Source organism: Enoplosus armatus, chromosome 9 (genome assembly GCF_043641665.1).
Source record: "Enoplosus armatus isolate fEnoArm2 chromosome 9, fEnoArm2.hap1, whole genome shotgun sequence".
Classification (NCBI taxonomy): domain Eukaryota; kingdom Metazoa; phylum Chordata; class Actinopteri; order Centrarchiformes; family Enoplosidae; genus Enoplosus; species Enoplosus armatus.
In genome coordinates, this window is record NC_092188.1 from 17,156,420 (window position 1) to 17,177,332 (window position 20,913).

The 20,913-nt window shown below is 40.6% G+C and overlaps 1 protein-coding gene across 5 annotated transcripts in view; it reads right to left on the bottom strand.

The window, feature by feature from the left end:
* Positions 1-20,913, bottom strand: part of dnah5 (dynein, axonemal, heavy chain 5) — an 88,816-nt gene that overhangs the window by 2,316 nt on the left and 65,587 nt on the right. For all 5 annotated transcript variants that reach the window (XM_070911247.1, XM_070911248.1, XM_070911249.1 and 2 more), the window contains 15 exons: positions 20,637-20,792; positions 17,727-17,909; positions 15,680-15,784; positions 15,105-15,243; positions 14,603-14,717; positions 12,622-12,812; positions 11,700-11,821; positions 9,802-9,951; positions 8,805-9,050; positions 8,329-8,548; positions 6,684-6,889; positions 6,014-6,217; positions 3,205-3,420; positions 2,119-2,331; positions 940-1,092 (listed from right to left, as the gene is read on the bottom strand). In XM_070911247.1, the coding sequence (XP_070767348.1) occupies positions 940-1,092; positions 2,119-2,331; positions 3,205-3,420; positions 6,014-6,217; positions 6,684-6,889; positions 8,329-8,548; positions 8,805-9,050; positions 9,802-9,951; positions 11,700-11,821; positions 12,622-12,812; positions 14,603-14,717; positions 15,105-15,243; positions 15,680-15,784; positions 17,727-17,909; positions 20,637-20,792 (2,619 nt within the window). The remainder of the gene's footprint in view (positions 1-939; positions 1,093-2,118; positions 2,332-3,204; positions 3,421-6,013; positions 6,218-6,683; positions 6,890-8,328; positions 8,549-8,804; positions 9,051-9,801; positions 9,952-11,699; positions 11,822-12,621; positions 12,813-14,602; positions 14,718-15,104; positions 15,244-15,679; positions 15,785-17,726; positions 17,910-20,636; positions 20,793-20,913) is intronic.

The following is a 20,913-nucleotide window of genomic DNA, read 5'->3' on the forward strand; positions in this document are numbered from 1 at the left end:
ATGACTCAAGGCCACGGATCATCATGGAAATCTGTTCAAGTTTTGAAGCTATTCTGCTGACAAACAAAAACACTATCAGGGATAAAAAAAAAAAAAGGAGTAAATAACCTCCCTGGTGGAGTCAATAACAGACGTGCTAAAGACAGATATATTTCAAACTACAAGCTTTAACAAATACTGTAGGTTTCATGATAAAAGCAAGGGTGGAAGCCTACTAACTAACTAACTGAACTAAGTTCATGTTCTTGAGTTAATTAGATGCCTGATGTCGGAAGGGTAACATAATCCTTTGTCATCAAAGCTTCATCAGTTTCCATTTTGGCTTTTTTTTCCCCCAACCAAAACCACCCCAAGATTTATTGAAAGGTAGCACATCAGTTTAACTGAATTTTAAAAGTTGTCATATTTCCTGCAGCATCAGTTTACAGCAAGGACAGCTCAGAAAATGTTTCCAGTGAAAAACAAATGCAAATGCACTTGCGGAGCCTCAGTTACATACAGTATAAATATATTATAACATATAAATTGTTAACTAAAGCATGCTTGCTCTGAAATGCATATTATTATCATCCAATCTTCACTTGTTTTTTTAATCTTCAATATAAATCTAGATACATTTCTGGATTTTATAACATATAATAAAGACTAGTGAGCGCTAACAACACAGACATGACTTGAGATCTGAATCAAGTAGGGTTAAACATTCAGTTAACATCCCTCTGTAGTATTCAGTCCCACTACATTAATACAAATTGGAATTAATTAGAAAACAAAGAGAAATGTGTGTGTACTTGCTTGCCTGCCACTGTGTGTGTGTGTGTGTGTGTGTGTGTGTGTGTGTGTGAGAATGTGGCCGTGTGCCTGCTTCTCCCTCTGCGTGCCATCTGGTCTCCTCCCCGGTGGTGCGTAAGTAGGTAGGTAGCCTGATGCTGTGCGTACCTGTCTCATGGCTGTCAGGAAGCCCTGCGGGTTGAAGAAGCCTGTCATCCAGAAGCAGTTGGGCCGCCCTTCAAAGATCCAAGCCTGGAACTGCCGGTTCCGCTCAAGCAACTCTGTGAACCAGAACCCCAGGGTGCTGGAGGCCCACGACGCCTAAAAAATAGACAGCAACACGAACAAAATATTACAACAAAACACAAGAAACCGCCATCCAGACGGATCAGAGGAGCAGGCGACAGGGAGACGTGAAAAAATGGATTGTGAATCACCGCGTGGCAAGAGAAAAAGCAAGAGTTCTGCATGATAGAACAAAAAGATGAGAAAACAACAAAACACAATAGAGTGGAGCTGAAAGAAGATAGCACTGCAGGTAGAACAACTCTGAATCCCAGCCAGGAAGCCATTCAAGTTTGAATTATTCTAATGATGCAATGTTTGTGAGAGCACGGCTTGAATGCCAACAGAGCAATTCCAATATAAGACAGAAGAAAAGTCACGCCGAGTCATACTTCTTTGTTGTTTTCTCTTGCTACCACTCTCTCAATATTAATATTCCAGCAATTTCTTCAACTCAGTTTGTTATAAGAAGAGTCATTTTCATTCATCATGGAAATGGATTTGTGTGCTGCGGATCAAATTTGAAAATAAAGTAGCTCCATAAATAAAGGTAAGGAGCATCAGTGTGGGCTAGATTAGAGGCTGACCGATGATGATGAGCTCCCTTTTAGCTAGCAAGACATTCTCTGATGTTATCCGAAGCAAACAAGTAAACCTTTGATTTACATGAGGACAATGAATAACATTAGAGAAATGATCCCTGCACTGTAATAAAAAGATCTTTGAGATATTAAATTGCGCCACGAGGCTCCCTAAAGTGGCTTGTTAGCATTCTCTATTGAAAGCAATGGACATTAATAGCTTTCAGTGGAATTAAAAGATGACTGTTCCTGTTAGGAAGGTTCATTTTGCATTTTGTGAAGCAGACAACTAAAAAGCTAAAATAATGACAAAAGTAACCTAAGACTTCTTTATTTTCACATTCGGTCAGTGCAGGAGATTAAGAGCGTCAATCTGCTTTTGTTGTGATGTGTTTGAAACCAAAGAAGTTTAAGTTTACAATTGAATTGCTATGAGTGATATCACTTTCAGGGCACAATGACTTCAGTTCTCTCAACCAACCTTCTTCCAACGTGCAGGAATGCGCGCGTCGTACATACAGTCCAGGGCATCCCGCAGATTCTCGCTCATGATGATGGTTCCATCAATGGCCAACTTGAGGTCTGTCAGGGTGTTTCGGACCAGAACTATGACCCTCTTCATCCGGTCAATCTCCTGACGCAGGAAGATGTTCATGGGCTGGAAGGGACCCATCTTCTGGAGGCGCTCCCTTACCTGGTTACGTTTTATTGGATCGAATAAGAAGATGAAACTTTAATGAATCTCCTGACAAATTTATAATGCATGGAGTGAAGACGCATGAGCACACACAGACCTGCTATGTAGATACAGACAGACATGTTCATGAGCTGGAGTCACTACAGTTACGTTTACATGTAACCTTCCTAAAATGAAGATTTGTTTGATCCATCTGCAACTTCTGAAGCGTTGCATAAGCTTTTCTCTTTCTTATCTGGATAATAAAGGAAGAAAAAAAGACTGTTTACATGCTTCAGGGACAAACTGAGCACAGGAAGTGAGGTTTCTATAGTTACTACTGATTGTAAGGAACAGAAAAGAATTTGTGAGATGGATTCATCTGTTATTTCAATATGTTTTCCAAGGTAGATCTTTTATTACAAATGTGGTTATTTCTATGTTACCATTTCTGTATTTCCCTTCATTCTGTTGGGCACCTGAACTCTGTATTGTCCCTTTTTTTGAAATACATTTATGGGGCTAATCTAGTTTTTGCTGCTTTGACATACTGTATAGACAGATAGATGGAAGTGAATGTGGCAGACGCAGGGTGTGGTGTGCAGTGACAAGTTATCCATGACGAGCTTTGAAAAGTCACACTCTCTCCTCACTCTCTTAAGTCACAAAAAAGAGAGAAAACCCAAAATAAAATGAAGATAGCAAGATTCAGCTGCATTCACACCCTCTCTATTTCTGGTCGCCTTCTCTCTCCGTCTGTCACTGTCTCAGACACACACACACAACCTTCCATCACCTCACCAACACACACCCCACTTCTCTGACTGTAACACACCAGCCACACATGGTGCTTCACTCACCTCGGGCTGTTCATGGTGCACACACACTTACTTCAAAAGGTACGTAGTCAGGAGGCAGTTTCTCCAGCATGTCGTCAGCCAGCCTGGACACCACAGCCTCTCTGGTCTCCCCCCCGCCTGATGAGCTGTCTTTCGGCTGAATACTGAGGATGGTGTCCAGTACGTCCTTCGCCAGCTTGCTCTGGTAGGTTATGTCTGCGTTTGGGTGGAGACCAAACACCTCTGGAGTGTCATAGGCTGGGAGGCCCTGTGAAAGAAAAACAGCAAAAGTTATTGAACCAGAGATCACTTTGGCTCACAGAGCATTTATGAAAGTATTTTCAGAAAGAAATAGCCAAGATGAATTCTCTGTACTCTCACTACAAGTGCTGTGAGAGGGCCCTAGTGCCCCATGGAGCAGCTTATCACCTCAAACGTAGCTAGCAGAAACAGGCTGACAGAGCTCATGGGTGAAACAGGCTCCAACAACATGGAATAGATTGTTATGTGCTGCCTTTTCTTTGTTTTGAGGGTTGGTTGCCCCTTTCCTCCACAGTTTCATATACATATTTCACTGCATAGCAGCATGGTTTGTCACTGCTAAGCCACTGTTGGCCAAGTGTCTCCTCTGATACACACAGTGTCACCAGCTGCTTCTTTTCACCCTCCAGCAAAAGCCTTCACTGTGATGGTGTAACACGTGGGAGGTTCACGCTATCCCTCCCAGTCCAATGGAGCACGTATCTGACAACCTAGTATGAAATGCTAGTGCAGTGACGGCATCACTCCCCGGCTCCCCACCTACAAACAAGGTTAATTGTGCTTAGTGGACCTAAGACCAAGCCAAAGGTCCTGCTGCTGGGAATTGAAATCACGTGGCTGTACCACCAATGTGGCCGCATGTGATGTTTTTTAGGGACAGATGCTTTGTTGTGCATTCATAGGAAATGTGTGTTGTGAATCCTTACCTTGAATCACAGAGACTGACTTATGTATAGTGTTACTGGCTGCACCAATTACCGGGAACCTTTGTTGCATCTCTCTCTCTGCCTCATTTTCTGTCATCTCTCCACTGTAACTACCTAATAAAAACGATGCAGCAAACAACTTGATATCATGTTAGCTTTTCTCTGCTGAGCAAATAAGTTCACCCAGTGACTCTGTGCTCTCTGACAGGAGCTCTGTAGCAGTCAATACCAATTTTCCAGTTGGTCACAAAGGGATAAACAATGGGGAGGTATGCCCTCACTCATATCATGATTGATTATGAGTTCAGGTGGCATGAAAATCTACAGAAAAAAAAACTGAATACACAGCATATAAACTGGCTCACCAATATGGTTTATTTATACTGAGCCAGTGCTTACATACGGCCATCACTGATGACATTCTAAATGGAGTAAAATCTGTTATTGGATTAAAATCAGGGCCAAAGTTATTCTAATAAGGACATTTAGATTTTAAAAGTAACTCAAGAAGTGAGCTGAATCTGCCTATCAAAGGTGCAGAGTTGCTTTAATTGGTTCAAAGACATCTTGCAGTTAGTGTCTTTCTCAACTGACAGGACAAAGGACCATCTGTTACTGCAGTGTGATTAATGAGGTTCCTTATAAAACTGGAAAATTCAAACAAACGCACTATATAATGGCTGCACAAAGCTTTATTATGATCAATGATGTCATGTAAGCAAAGCCACTCAAAAGCAAAGACTGATCTGATATGTTGTATGCTTTGTTTAATTTTCATGAATCCTCTAATCGCCTCGAACACATCAAGAATGGTGTAAAGGCGTGAAACTGCAATTAGCACATAGGCATGACGACTGAAAGTAGAGTTTTGTATTTGCATGTTGATGGAGGACAGCTCAGAGTTTGTGTTTCAGAAATAAAGATGCTTGTGATTTGTCGTCATCGGCTCGCACATCCATCACAGTGCACATTCAAATAGAGTCAAACATCAGGAGGGAGGAGCCTGGCCAACATACAGAGACAAATGGGAGGTGATGAAGAAAGAGTCACACTGGGTGCTGGACAGAATAGCCTTTATCCCTCGCTGTGGTCATTTATTTTCTCTTAGGGAATTTTAGCTGTCTGCCTGCATTTAATTTAAATACACAGACGCGTGGACACGCACGCAGGGACACATTGTGCTCTGTTGTGTATTTTGTCTATGTAGATAAAGTGTGAACGTGTGTGTATTTGTGTGTATGCACTATGTGTGTGTTTGAATGCTGTGCCTATGTACGTTTATGCCCGTGTGTGTGTGTGTTCTCCAAGGCTGTGTTTGTCATTCTCTATTTGAGAGGCGGTGCAGAGGAATAAGCTTGCTGAGCCTGGCAGCCCTGAGCATCCATCATAATGAAACTATCTTTAATGAAACTAGCTCAGGAACTGCCCCCCAGACACACACACATGCACAAACCCACCAGTTAAGCACACAAGCACACTAATAAATCATACATAATCTGTAATAAAATGAGCATGCTTGCATTTTATCTAAAATCACACGTGGCAGCGTGTATCTGGATGTGACAAGAGTGCAGTGTGTCAGCATCCTGCAGAAACCTCATCTCGTCAGTGTTGCTCTTTTCACTGTTTGTGATGTCACTGAAAGCTGACAGCGTAGAAAAAAACTGAAACAAACTGCCATGTCACACGACAAGTGCAGAATTTGAACAAAAAAGTAGAAAGATAGGGCTTAAATGTCCAAACATACATGAAATCCTCAAGACTGCGGCGCCTTATCAGAGACTGACAGTGACGTCTTTGCAGCCACATGTCCAGTCATACAAATGGCTTTAAATCTGTATTATTTGTAGAAGCCAGATACAGTCAACCATCATCCATCTGGATGTGACTCACCTGAATGTACGTCAGATACTGGTCAACACTGGAGCATTTCGGGATGCTGTAGCTCTTGTAAAAGTTGAAGGCAGGTCCGAACATGTCCTCACTGAACCACACCTTGGCAAAGGTGTTGAGGAGGCGCTTGTCACAGTCGTCAGTCACACGGCCGCCATACTGAATCTCTCCGATCATGTATCGCACTGTGTTCCATGACACACCCTGAGGAGATATTAAATAGTTATTTATTATAATAAAAAATAAATAGTGACACAAGATGACATTTTTTTTTTAACAGGTGTTGACCAAAACCATGGCAAAGGAGTTGATGAATGTGTATTGTGAGGAGACCGGATATGGAAAATGTAGACTATACTTTCTCATGTTGTGCACATCTTTAATGGTGTGGTCATAAGTTCTGTTTGGCATGTTCATGAAAGTTGGATGAGACACTTTTCTGCTAATAAAACATTTCCTGAAACAAATTTATGTCACATCTGATGACAATGTTGACCAACTCCTCAGAGACGACTTTTCTGTATGACGGAGACTGAAGATAAAGGAATGGTTATTTTGTTGTTTTTGCATATTTCATGAATCTGATACAGCGCACTACAGTATATCAGACTATTTGCTTATTTACATTGCATGATTTATTTATTATGCACACATCTATCAATCTATCTACCTTTTTAATATCCATGTCATCGAGGTGGTTCTGAACAAACTGGACAGTGGCGTTGAAGTCAGCCTGGTTGAACTCGTAGGGGATGTTCCATCCCAGAGGCCCGTACTTTCTCCTCTCCTGTACTGTGCTGTGGAGAAATGCCACTCCATACAGCATTGGCTTCCACTGCACCATGTTACTGACATCCAAAAGGTCTTGGTTTATGCCTGGTGAGGGATACATGAATGAACACATGATCAGTCCCCTTCAATAGGAGGCTAAAAGTAAAATGCACAGAAAATCATTGTGGTGGCTTTTCAGGAGCTGTGATCCAAAGCCTTCCAGCTACAGAAGGTTTGTTACTTCTACTATAGCAGACTTGGAAGGCATTAATACATTAGGAACAAATACAAGAATCCCCTTTCAAAGACAAAATAAAAAAGCAATATAAGACAAAAAAAAAGCTCTAAGCTAAGTGAATTTTGATCAAATGTTACATACATATTTGCTATTTATTTGGTTTAAAATAGATGTAGATTGTAGAAATTTCTGGTATACTCTAGGTATGACACACATACAGTTCTGTATGCACACTTTTAACTTAGCATAATGTATGTTGGCAATTCTCTTTTGGGAAATCTCTGACTCATATTGGATTTCCAAAATGTTCAATTATGGAAAAAATATGGAAAATATCTCTGCGATATCCACCTAATAGCTTCTCCTATGTGAGGTTTGCCTTCTCCCTAATCCAGGTGGTTCAGCCTTATGTCGTTTGGGAATTGTAACACGTAAAGGTCGAGAGAAATTAGCAAAACAAGCTCTGCTTTGAAGGAATATAGGAAAAATTAGCACGCCACGAGAATGGAGTTTAATATTCTGAATGCACTACCCACAACAAGTGTGATCTCCTCTCTGATTCTCTTCTCCTAATAAGATGAATAAATGCAATGTTTTAATTGCAGCTAGGATTCAAGAGCTGAAGATAAGCGTGTACCCAGACTCTCAATTGCCCTTCAGGAACCTCACATATCCCTTTTCCATATGAACCAGGCAAAGACAGCTGGTTTATGCATATTAAATATTCTCCTCTTTCTCCCTTTTTAAGGCTTGAATAAAAACTCAAACTACGTGTTTCAACTTGTTTAAAATTTCATGAACCTTACAGGCTTTTGGTACTTGGGTGTAAAATACACTGAATTACGCAGCAAACAGTTGCTCATCATCTTTTCTCCTGCTGACTTTTCCCTAGGATACATACACATCCCTTTAGTTATTGATTATGTGGCTTATAGAAGGTCTGTATGTGTGTGTGGGTGGATATGTGTGTGCAAGCAAATTAGTTGTTTACACATGTACACATCAAGAATAACAAGACACCCTACTCTGCATCATTGTGTTACTTCCTCTATCTTGCTCGCACAAACACATCTGATCCCCCTATAATGATGAACTAAGGATCAATCTGTTGATGTTTTACTTTATTTCCATGATATTTATGCCTAGCAATGTTCTCAGGCTGGAGCATTGTATTGATGGAGGGCAGGGTGTGAGCATCTGTATTCCTATTACAGCCTTACCACTCTAACCTTGCTCTGAAATTCTGGACTTTTGAGTAATCATGTTTTGCTTCAAGCTGAACTAAACTGAACCAAACTGGTCCCACCTCCATAGGTCCTTTTAAGCCCCGCCTTGAGGCCCTGTGGTGGCTCGTTGGTGAACTTGATTGACATCTGTAGAAGGGTGATGGGGAAGTGTCTGTGGACCTCTGTGGTTATCCAAAGGCGGAAGCTGTCGTGGACAAAGTCTGTCTCTGTCACCGTGTCCATTAGCTCGTCCATGAAGTCCAGACCCAGGTGGCAGTTCTGGAGTAAGGCCCAGCCACCCTGGGGGACAAATGACAAGAGTAATGGTTATCCACCATATCAAGGATTGCAAAGTGATAATGTAGTCAAAAAAAAAAAGATCTGTGTGTTAGATTAACTCTGAAAAGGTTGGTCTGTCTATAAAAATACATTTTAAAAACACATTTTTCAGCGGCAGAGCACCTTGCTGTCTAGTTCAACAAATTGCATGAAACAGCCGTTCTGCTGCTACATCAAATGATGTAAAAATAGCAGTAACCTCACACCCCTGACTCACATTAGCCATGGTCTGCTGCAGGAGCTTGCGGGCGTGGACCTCTTGCCCTTGTCCCATGGAGACATATCGGGTCTCAATCTTCAGCCTCTTCCCCAGCGCAATGATGGAGTCGGTTGGATCCGAGCCCATCGACAGGAAGCAGATGAGAGGCGTTCGTGGGTCTGATTCCTCCCACATCTTCTCCAAGTCGAGAATCGCCCCTTCAGTGTACTTCTCACCCATTGCATCCATAATGTATTTACGGGCCTAGAGGAGAAAGAGAAAGAAATATGGCAGAGTGGATTTGTTTGTTTCCTGCTTCATAATGCAAAACGGTAAAAACGCAAGGGAAAATACTTGTTCAGCTATGCAGGCTGAATTAAAACTAAATATTGAAATACATTTACTTTCTGGAAGGCTGGGAATAGTTCAAAGGATTTTTTATTTTTACGGGTTACTCTTAGTCAACTGTAAAGACTGCTGCCGTAGGACAGACGAAGACAACTGCAGGACTGTTTGTGAGTGCAACAAAATAAATTCCACTCCAGGCTCGTTTGCAGTGGACCAAAACACTACCCATCAGTAAGAAGTGAACGTCCATTAGCCATTGAAGATATTCAGGCTCAGTAAGCTTCAGAGAGAGAGAGCTGTTTTACTAAATGTATTCCACTTTTCCCTTCAAGGAAAGGCTTGGCCCAGGGAGATATCACTGTGGAAGACTTTTTTACTGAACCCAGTCTCATTAAGACAAGTGTATTTTTTAAATAAACCAGCATCTCTTTTCCAGCCCTGACCCATCAATTAATTAAGAATATGTTGCTATAGACTAACTTAAGTTTATGTTACGGTATGACTGCATCATACTGCAAATGCATCATGATGAGACCTAACAACTGTGGGAATCGGATTTACACAACCTCTACTGTTCATTATGAAAGTGGAAACAAATGTATTGTGATGAAGCTCCTTGTATCTGGACATTGTAACCAGACACACACACAGACTTGTCTTTTCTGACCTGTGCTATGGTTCTGTCGGGACACCAGCAGCGTATGAGGAGCAGGCGTCTAAAACAGTCGAGAGCCTGGTCGTAGGAGTTTGGGACCACCTCCTCCTCTGGTGCGTCCTTATCAAACCATGACTTCCACTGTTTCTCGTCACGACTTATCTGTAAGAAACGTGTAAAACAGATGTGACAAGAGAACACAGATAAAAATAAGAAAACCTTTCATTGTTTCTCATTACATCAAATCTTGACAGAATGAGGGGTGGGAAAAAATGTCAATACAGGCTGCAGGCATATACATTTAGACACACATTGATAGTCAAAGCATCCCCAGAATTAAATGCATCACTCGCGAAAATAAAAGCAAAAAGAAAGAAAAAAGATCAAAAAGAAGTCCCTTAAATGGAAGATCCTCCTAATTATTTAACAACAAACACAGAATGACACACATCATGTAACACATCACGTAACCCGGATATAAACATGAGGTCCTGAATTGACACTTTTTGACACTGCAGTTTGCATTGAATCCATGTAGACACCATGAGCTTTCAAGAAGTCATATGAATGCTTGATAGCACAACATATGCAAATATACTGTGACATAACATGCTGCTAATCACAGTGTTTATATGTACGCAGGAAACCGTGTTACTGGGAGAAATCAGGTTAAAGCCGGAAATCAGAGATCACGTTTACAGTACATGCACTCCAATAACCTGGTAACTGCATAAGCGGTATTAACATGCAGCTGGTCTGTAATCAGATTTAACCTTGACCACATGTTTTAACCCTGGCATATATTAAGTGTATTAGTGATATGTGATGCAGCCTGAAGTGTTTGCATTTGGACAGAGAGCAGACCTTGTAGGGAAAGAGCACATGACCAACATTTTGGACATATTCATTTTGGGAGTTGGTTTTGGATTTAAAGACACACCGCAACGAGTAATGTTTCCTTTCAACTCTCCGCTGATGTCACAGCTATACATTCCCTGTCTGAAGTCTCTGTCATGAACATGTGCATTTACAACATCATTCTACGACTAAAGGACATGATATCAACTTTACTTCAAATAGAAGTTGTATTATAAAGAGGTTGAATGACAAAAGTTGAATGTGGGTCATTTTGGAAATCAAGTGTGTCTTCTTTAATGAATACTGTACTGTGGCAATTACTGAATCCAGGAAAGTGACGCAACCACCCATTTTACATTCATACATTCATACTGTATAGCTGAACACACTCACTACTGAGAGCTGCTTGTCTTTGTCTATTAGCCACTGAGCAGCGCTACTTAAGAATATAAGGGTTTCAGTGTTTTGCTGAAGAGGACATTGTTAGATGAGAGAGTGTTACACATTCGTGTCTCGCACACACATTTCTGACCCAGTCTAAGGATTTGAGTGAACACAATCCTGTCCTCGCCTTGCTCTTCAACTGATTTCATTAAACAAAGAACTGTTAATCCACCTCTCCCAGTTAATCATTCACAGTAAAATACACGTGTGTTTGTGTGTGGGAAGGAAAACAAGGGTGCACACACGTACACATTTGTACGTCCGCGCAAATGCTCAGCCAAAAAGTAATTGATTGGAAGTTTCTCCAAACTAAGCTCATTTCACAGAGCACTGAGCTTGTCCCTCCATGAGAGCCACCAGGCTGTCACTCACCCACAAGGGTGTGTGTATTTGTGCGTGAGTGACAGTCCGTTGTGATGAGTGTGTGCGTCTGTGTTTGGATGTGTATAAAAGAGAGCGATGAAGCGAGACATGATGAGACTGATATTGACATGCTTACTGGAGCAAAGGAGAGCTGTGAAAAATATTTAATAAGCACCTAGAGATCACTGCTAAATCTGTGTGTGTGTGTGTGTGTTTGTGTGAGTGAGTGTGTGTGTTTGTTGTACCTGATCCAGTATATCAGAGAACTGCCACAGTTTGCTGAGCTCTACGAGGTTGAGCCAGGTCATGTCAAGGATCCATTTAGCTGGTTTCTGAGGGCAGGCCTTTAGGTCCAGGGATGCACCTCCTGGAAGATAAACACACATACACATATCCATAAACACACATGTGCACGTGTATAATACATACACAATAATGTACAAAATATATCAAAATGCAAAAATACACAATGATAAATGCTTCAAATACACACAAACACAACCTTTACAAACATACACAAAAGTCATACTGAGTCCATATTCAGCAGGTTGGAGGTGACAGATGGTGAAGCTGCATGCATGAAGCCGACTGTCTTTTCTGGCCTTGCCAGTTGCTATAGCTGGCTTTTATCCCTGCGGTGAGGAGCACTCCACATTTCTGATGCAGTGAACTGCTACAATACCGGCATGTTTGAAATGTGTGTGAACGTTGAGATGAGCTTTAAAAATATATATATTGCCGCAAAGTAAATAATGAATACAGAATAAAAAAACAGCAAACTGAAAATAGGAAATGGCAATTTCAGTCTTTATCAAAAGGGCCTGGAGGCTGTTTTGAGGTGAGTCATAGCTGTACACTTTTGTGTACACACTTGTAGCGTCTCTTCTTTTTATGTTGCGATTTGAATGCAGTCTCAGTGGAGGCAGGTGTCTGGTACGCCAGTGTACGTACGTCTTTCTTTGGCTCAAATCATATCCAATACATATTCTAGATACTGACACAATAAGGACAAAGAAACACTTTCTTCCTGGAAACTTTTCCAATATTACTGCTGATTTTTACTGCAGCTCAATTCTTTGGTAAATACTGAAGTCTAAAATATACAGTGCTTGATTTTGTTCCAAATAACAAAAAAAACCCTGCACATTGTTCACATTTTCCTCTTACCTTTAATGAGTGTGAGAAACTCCTCATGTTTGACCCTGTTGCTCTGCATGTCGATCTTCAGTGTCAGCAGCAAAGTGAAGAGGAACTTGTGCTCCTCATACAGGCCTCGTGCAGCGTACTTGTGCACCTCGAAGGTCATAAACTCTATGATGTTGGCGATTCGTTTGCTGGTGATGGGGCTTTTGGAGGACCTGTTTGAGTAGAATTTCATAGCAGATACCACATATAAAGTTTCATCAAATTTGCAGCTTACAGCCCCCTGCTATAATGTCACACAGTTCAAATTTAATATTAACTCCTACAAATGTAGACAGAGATCACAGTTTGGTCTGACGGCTTAACCTAATGAGAACAGAACAGTCTGTTTTTGGTTTATTGACTTGTGTATAAACAGTACTGACTGAGAGGCTCAGGATGTCTGTAGCTTAGAAACAGTGAATTATCTGAAAGCTTCTTCCAGCTATTAAGCATATTGGGAACATTGACATAATTAGTTGTATGGTTTGACAAGACATTATTGGAGCTGGCAAATCAATGTGTAGCTGGTTAAAATAGTCTGTCACTGTATTTGATATTTGCCTCAGGCATTCAGACTTTGCACTATGCATAAGCAGCAATCGACAAGTGGTACTTTCGACAACAAAACATCATAATTAAAGTATCAATGACTCAGTAGCTTCCACCTTTAACATAACAAGCTGAAAACGATTCCCTTTAGTTTTCAGCTGCATATGTAGTAGAGGCTACAAGACAACAATAAAATCTCTCCACATACATATCTCACATATGTAGCAAGTAAGGAGCAATATGAGATATATTGACAGGACAACTTCTTTCGAGATAATTATAAAACAGACGTTTATGATGAGGATTAGGCTTTAATTTTCCTAATTTGAACATGAGGAACCTAATTTATATGCAAGAAGTGGACACAGTAAATTGAACACCTGTTAAATTTTAAACAATTCAATCCAATTGCTCAGCAACAAAAACTACCTTCTGATGGTGATAATAGATTTGAGGTTTATAGACACAACTCTATGGTGATGCTTCAGGCCATCTTTGTAGCATTGTTATATTGACTCTCTTTATTGTTTGGTGTTTGTGTTATTTTTAGGATTTCAAAAGATAATAATGAAGTCCCTCTTTACCTCATTATCTCCTTCAACCACAAAGTACTATTTGATCTACAGAGATCTAGTACAAGAGTCACCTTCTCCATATAACACTGAAAGCTCCAAATTATGAATGTCACAATCACAGCTTGTCACATATAGATGGTCAGAAACTACAATGAGTGAAATAATATAAACCCTGTAACAAAGGTAGCTTTCTTTTCTAATTCGGAAGGTACATTTCATAACACTTCTTTTTGTTATGAAGGCGTGATGAAAGGGAGTATATTGTAATCAATGGCTAGAAGTTAGAGCTTGGCAATTATGTGCAATCTGACTTTCCCTTTTGTATTCACCAATTTATCATGCTGTTGTGCTCCATGTACAATTATAACATTTCTGACAACATATGGCAGCATCTCTTTCCTGCTGTAGAAAGATGATGGAGAGATAATGAGGTAGGTTTTGGACCACAAATTAGAACAGTATGAGCTGTCTAAAGTAAATTCAAAATTGTTTAGCTAATTTTGGAAATCAGTATTTTGGTAAAGGCTTTACAGATGTCTGCATTCTAATCAGATTCAGTCGCCTAGAAAGTGTACCAAGTGCTCCAACAGACGATGCTAATAGCCCAAACAAATCCCCCACTGAGACTGAGATCCCAATGAGATGAGCAAGATATGGGGCCCAGCTCTGTAAGACAAAGGCTGACATGGAGTTGCACAGGATCACTTGCTGTATAGCAAGCATAAAAACGGTGTGTGTGTTTCAACCAAGACAATGATGTAATTTAATTTATGAGTAAACTCCACGCTTAGAAAAGAAACCAATTCATTACAGAGAGCAGCAAATGCCAGTATTCTTACCTAGCCAGAGAAATGTCAAAGAGTCCCAGGAACTGTCTCAGAGAGGTCTGATACATGACGTTCACCATACTCATTTCTGTGATCAGGAAGTACAGGATACTGCCCCTGGTGGCCACTTAAAACACACACAAACACAAAAATTGCAACAGCGATGGCAAAATAAGTGTGGTTGGATCAATGGATCAAAAAATGTCTCTTTACATTAAGTCCTGTCACACACATTTATAAAAATATTCCCCCAAAAAAACTGGTGTCTGTTGTCAACTTTAAAATATGTAGCACAGATTGACACTGAGAACTAAATCTGTTTTCAAAGGGATGTGTGTGGTGAGCAAATTTTCTCTTGGACAGTGTTTATGTTTGTCATAGCTTGAGCTGAATTATAAACTGAAAATGAATCAGTTTTGTGCGATTGAACCTGAACTTGGCAGGCACACTGTAACCGAGAGTAAATTACCAAAAAAGTGTCAATTCTGTCTCTGGGTCAGTTGCCATGACCTACCAGGTCGGTACTCCTCTCTGGCAGCATTGATCTGGATTTCGGTCTCTGCAGCAATCTGTAGTTTCTGAGTGACCTCTTCAGCTGTGCGCTTGGTGTTGCCAAGGACAAGAATCAGACTCTCATCATCCACTAGCGAACCCTACAAAGACACATGTTTGTGATATTATATAAAGAGTGCGTCACAAAATGAATGAAAATGGAAAGATTATCCCTTGGAATAACTATAGTAATGGAGTACAGAATAGAGACATGGCTGTAACAGATGCATGTTTTTCTATTATTCTTCCATTGGGTGACCTCATTTATGCAACTTTCTTTCCTAGGAACAAATGTAATGGCCAACGTTTTAATGTACTCCAGATGAGCATATTTGCCAGCAGATATCACCAATAGTCTATTTTTCAAAACTGTTCTTTAATAAAGCAAAGAAGCACCAGGAAAATAAGAGTGTCCAAAGGTTGCTCTCGACACTGCTACAGTATCCACACCGATGACTATCATATGCCCAATTCCATAATTGCAATGTTGTTCACTTTAAAACGTTATATATGACAGTTTTAGATGTATTTCCTTGCCTGTGTGCTGGTGAGTCGGTACAGGAGGTTGTCCTCTAGTTCCTTCATCTTTCTCTTGTTAGATGTCACATCTTCCAAGAGGTCTGTCCTCTCCTTCTCCAGTTCCTGGTGTAATAAAAACATTGATAACACACACACACACACACACACACACACACACACACACACACACACACACACACATAGGTTATAAAGCTGTAGCTGGGATTATTCAAATCAAAAGGTTGATCAGCAAATTATATGCCTTTTAGATTATGAGCTCCTGGAAGTTGACATTAGCCTGCGAGTGGGCAAGATGAAAGTTAAGTACATGTAGCATGTCTTGTCACGCAGACCAGTTTTCATGGCAGTCTGGTCATTAGTAGACAGACGGACCAACTGATATCCTTTACATGCTGTTAGCAGAGTACAGACAGTCACAAGTTACCACTACTGTCAGCCTGACAGACAGACCAATTATATTGCTGCTGTGATTGAAGATTAAAAAGGACCTTTTCTTTCATAAGGAAGGTTTTATGAGCTTGGGTCTAATGCTCTTCATATGGTTTTTTGCAAAGAAAAAAAACAAACAAACTCTCTATGAACAGGACAATATGATTTTAGTGCCCTTGAACCCACTGAATACTGAGGAAATAACAAAAAGTGAGCAGAGAAAATACTACATCTTGCGTCAGAAATCAGGTGACAGAGTAAAACACCACAGTAACATGCAGTAATAAGTGCCACTGCCCTGAGGGTCTGTACTCCAGTAGCATGGAGTGTCAGACTGTCCCTTTAATACATGAACCAAAACCTCACTCACCCACAGTAAACCCATGATGGGAAATGTAAGCCTCTTTGAAACTGTGTGTTTGATTTCAACTCTTAGGTATAGTTACACTGTGAAGATTGATATGGTGGTGCTCATAAGTCTGTCTGTCTGTCTGTGGATTTTGTCAATGCGATGGAGTCACACCCATGCAAGACACAGTTACAAAACTTACTACAGGTGTGTAGTTGAGATCAATATGAAGGCCAAGTTTGAAGATGGGTGTGGTCCGAGCAAGGGCGCCGGTAGAAGGGGAAGTAGGGAAGGGCCCCTGGCCCGCATTAGTTTTAAGTCGTGGATCACTGTACGGATCAGAGTACTGAGTACTTGTGTAATAATGTAGTAATGTAATGACTACTGAGTATTCATGTAATCATGTAGTAATAACTACTGAGTACTCATGGGTCGGAACGTCAACATGTTGACGGCGTTGTGGGTGATGTTATCCCATTGTTTATATTGTTTGTTCATTTTTTTTGTCTTTGATGGCTTTAAGGCCCATGAAAGGTTTCTTGACGGGACCCTTTGAATGAGTGCTGTCATTCATATTACTGCAAATTAATTATTTTCAAATAAAGTGAAAGAAATTGAACAATGATGTTGAGCTTCTAAATACTGCATTAACTGCAAAGATGCAGGCTTTAGCTTCAGCTCCCATTATGATTAAATCCATATTTACTATACAGATAACAAGCAACTTTTCCTATCCAGCATGAATCCTTCATCTCATGAACAGCCATTACTATGTGACAAAGGCCTTCTACCAATCTCTGCACAGCCACAATCAATGTGTCCTCTGCATTGGGTGCATTTATAATGAATTTCTATTGCCCTGCATGATTGAATCATGTCCCTGACACTTTAGATTTGTGTGTCTTTGTATGCATATTTGGTATTGGTGCATATGTACACTCTTTCGGTTATGTGGTTGATTCTTCACACAATCTGTGTCTAAGGGCCATAATGATTGTCTTGTTCTATATTCAAAGGATGATAATAACCTCCCAGTTATATTGTCACATAGTGTGTGCTTGCTAGAGAGAGAAAACAAGGTACACAGTAGGGGAAGGTGTTGGAAGCCTGCATTTAAATAGTCTCCGAGGGCTATAAGGATCTACGCACTTTTCATCATTGCATAATTGGCAACGATGCAATAATGCAGCATACATTAATTTAAACATGCAGCTAAAATATATACACAGTGGCTATAATGGCTATAATGTTTGAGAGCAACTCTACCTGTTTTTCTGAGAGGATGACTCTGCCCAGCAGCTGGTCCTCCAGTCCTCTCATGGTGACGGTGAAGTCGATGATGGAGGTGCGGGCACTGATCTCAGGGGTGTAAACTGGGTTAGGCAGCTTGGTGGTCACATACAGCCTGAAGCCCTTCATCACATCGACCTCTTTGTCACCTACTTTCACCTGCAAAAAGCAAGATAGAGAGAGGGAAGACCCATCCTTATTATCCATCAACATATTAACATATCAACATATTAATTGTATTATCAATGCAATAATAACAAAGGCATCCTGGTGTCAGCGAACAAATGCTTTGCAGATACAGCTTCTCAGAAACATTTCCTGTGTGTTTACATGTTTGTATAATTGCGTACATGTGGCATGGATTTGTGTTTGCTCTGATCAGCATTTTGATTTCTTATGGCAGTATAACTTCTAATTATCCATCTGCCGATTTGTCCCTGGAGCTGTCAGCCGCAGACACCTTCACTTCCTCCTCACCAGGATATTAATAGAAATTAAAACTTTTCAGGAGAGGGTGGGAGGGACAGTGTAAAAACCACTAAACAGGTTTCTCGTTAGGTAGCCGAAAGCCCTCTGGTTGAATGTGTTGTCTGCATGTAACACGTGCTTACTTGCAATCACCATAGGGTGCAAGTGTGAGTGGATGCATGTGTCTTTGTTCGATGCATGTGTGAGACAGAGGGAGGCAGCTGCAGTGTCAGCTGCTGAATAACCAGCATCAGCCGGGGCCAGGAGTTGAGAGGCGATAATGAGAGAGAGAGAAATGCCTTGAAGCAGACTTTCGCTCTCCCTCTTTCTCGCAACCTCTTACATTCTGTGCGATTTAGTTTTCTGAGTGTGTACGTGTGTGTGAGAAGGACCCCAATGGCAACTTTTAAAAATCCATTCTTGTTGTGATGCACAGTCCAATATCTGAATGGTTATCTGTATGAGAAAAGTTCACAAACAGAATGCATTTCCACTTGTATTTTGTGGAAATGATTGCTCAAATCTTTACAAGCAACACAGAAAAGACACATTTATGTGTGCAAAAAGATGTATGTGTTCTTTTTTGAAAGTTCAAACCAATTTATTGGCAGAGAGACCAATTTAGAGTGCTTCCTTGTCATGCACAATTCTATATTTCCTTTATTACCCAGAACGCACATTCACAGCTTGATTCTGGGCTGTCATTTTGGCTAATAAAATGCAGGCAAAACAACAACCATTCGAACCATGCTCTGCAATTTTCAAAATTAAAAACATGTAACTTCAACAGTATACTACAGGAAATTAGGATGCTGAGACAGAGTCATCTATTTTTCACCATTCAGCCACAAATGAAAAGGACAAAAGCAAAAGATAAAGCAGGAAGGAGGCATAACCAATCCTGGTTATACAATATTGGATTTCACTTCCCATCAACAGGAAATGTAGTTTCTTGAAGCCAGTGAGACTCTCTATACAAGTACACTAATTGTGTTTAATGGGATAGACTCTCATTATGAACTCATTCATTAGACTTGCCATGGTTGAAATGATTTTGAGTGTGGTTAGATATTAAATGCAGGATCATCATGTTTGTGCATTAGATTTCATTTGAAATTACTGTAAGTGCTAATTAAATGACCTCACTAATGCCAAGTGCTTGCTCTGTGAGTAATATAATAAAGAGTACGGTATAGACCTGCTCTATATGAAAAGTGCCCTGAGGTAACTTCTGTTGATTGATGATTTGGCGCTACATAAATGCCTGTAACAAGTCTGATTTTTTACAATCTCAATGTAAGAGACAAAAGTAAATCCTTGAGTCACCTGGTTATGTTGGAAAGCGAGCATCTAAAGTGATAGTAACAATTCTCCCCAAACAAAGGAAACAGATGTAAAAAAGAAGCCAATTTTTCAATGCAAAAGATTTACGTATACCTACAGCACACAGAGTCACAGAGGCCACAACTTTCTATAAGCTAATACATTTTTACAAGAGCTGGCGATGCTGAACTCTATTATCACGAACAAACTTGAGAAGTGGAAATGCATGGTGCCATTGACCCAGAGAGAGAGGAAGAAATGACCTCTGCACACAATAAAACGCTCTCTCTTCGATGCCTCACTGAGCACACACACACTTTAATCTGTCCCAAGACAATTAACATGATTCGGGATAGGTGCTCCAGCCAGTTCTACCCATGCTGTGCAGTGACTGAGCTAATCAACCTGTGTCGGTACAGGTGTGACAGTTAACATGGCAAGGGGGGCTTGGCCAAGTCCCATCATGCCTCCCCCCAAGCGCTCGAAACACACCTGCCAATGTCACACTCTTCTAAGCAAATGATGTGTATTATTTGATACTAAACATAAAAGGAATCTTTTCATAAAATGATATACAGTACAAAGTTGTCACGTATGCAGTGTTCCAGGTGGATAACTAGCAGATGTTGGGGCCCCATACTGATAAGACTCATTATAGTTTGGGAGTCTCCCTTGGAATGTGGGAGTTATGCGATAGAGCTCTCTTTTCCTTGACCCCTAGACTGCTGTCCAAATAACTTGTATATCATAGGTTTTGGGGTACTGAGGGACCCTAGGGAAAGATAAGTTTATAGATTTATGAGTTATAATAGGACCCTATGTATGCCTAAATGTATAAAGGACGAGGTTGAACAGTGTTCGAGGCAGCAGTACTGATTCGGCTACGGGTGCTGTCCAGGTTAAGATGCGCATGCCTGTTGATCCTGATCTTTGATGCAAATAAAGAATATTATGTGAAAAGTCAGTATCAGCGGAGTCTCCTTCCATCATCAAATCATCGCCTACATCTGGGGAATGAAGAAGAAATTGACGACACAAGGTTTAAAAAAAATCTGGTACATGAGGGCCCCAGGAGGGTTATTTCTACCACGTTACCTTGTAAGTGGAGCCAGTTTTGATGAAGTTTTTTTCGAGGATACTGTCGAGTGCAGGGTCCAACTCCTCCTCTACATCCTCAATCAAAAGGGGGCGCCCAAGAGACAAACTGTCTTCCAGGTGGTTCTTGAAGTATTTGTGGTTCAGTGAGGTGATCTGGGATCAGAAGAAAATACTATGAATATACAGATATAAAGACATGGATATTGTGTAACATATGTACTGCAGTTGACAGCTGGAAGCATTCCCTTTTTGAATCAAGCTACTGTGTCAGTGG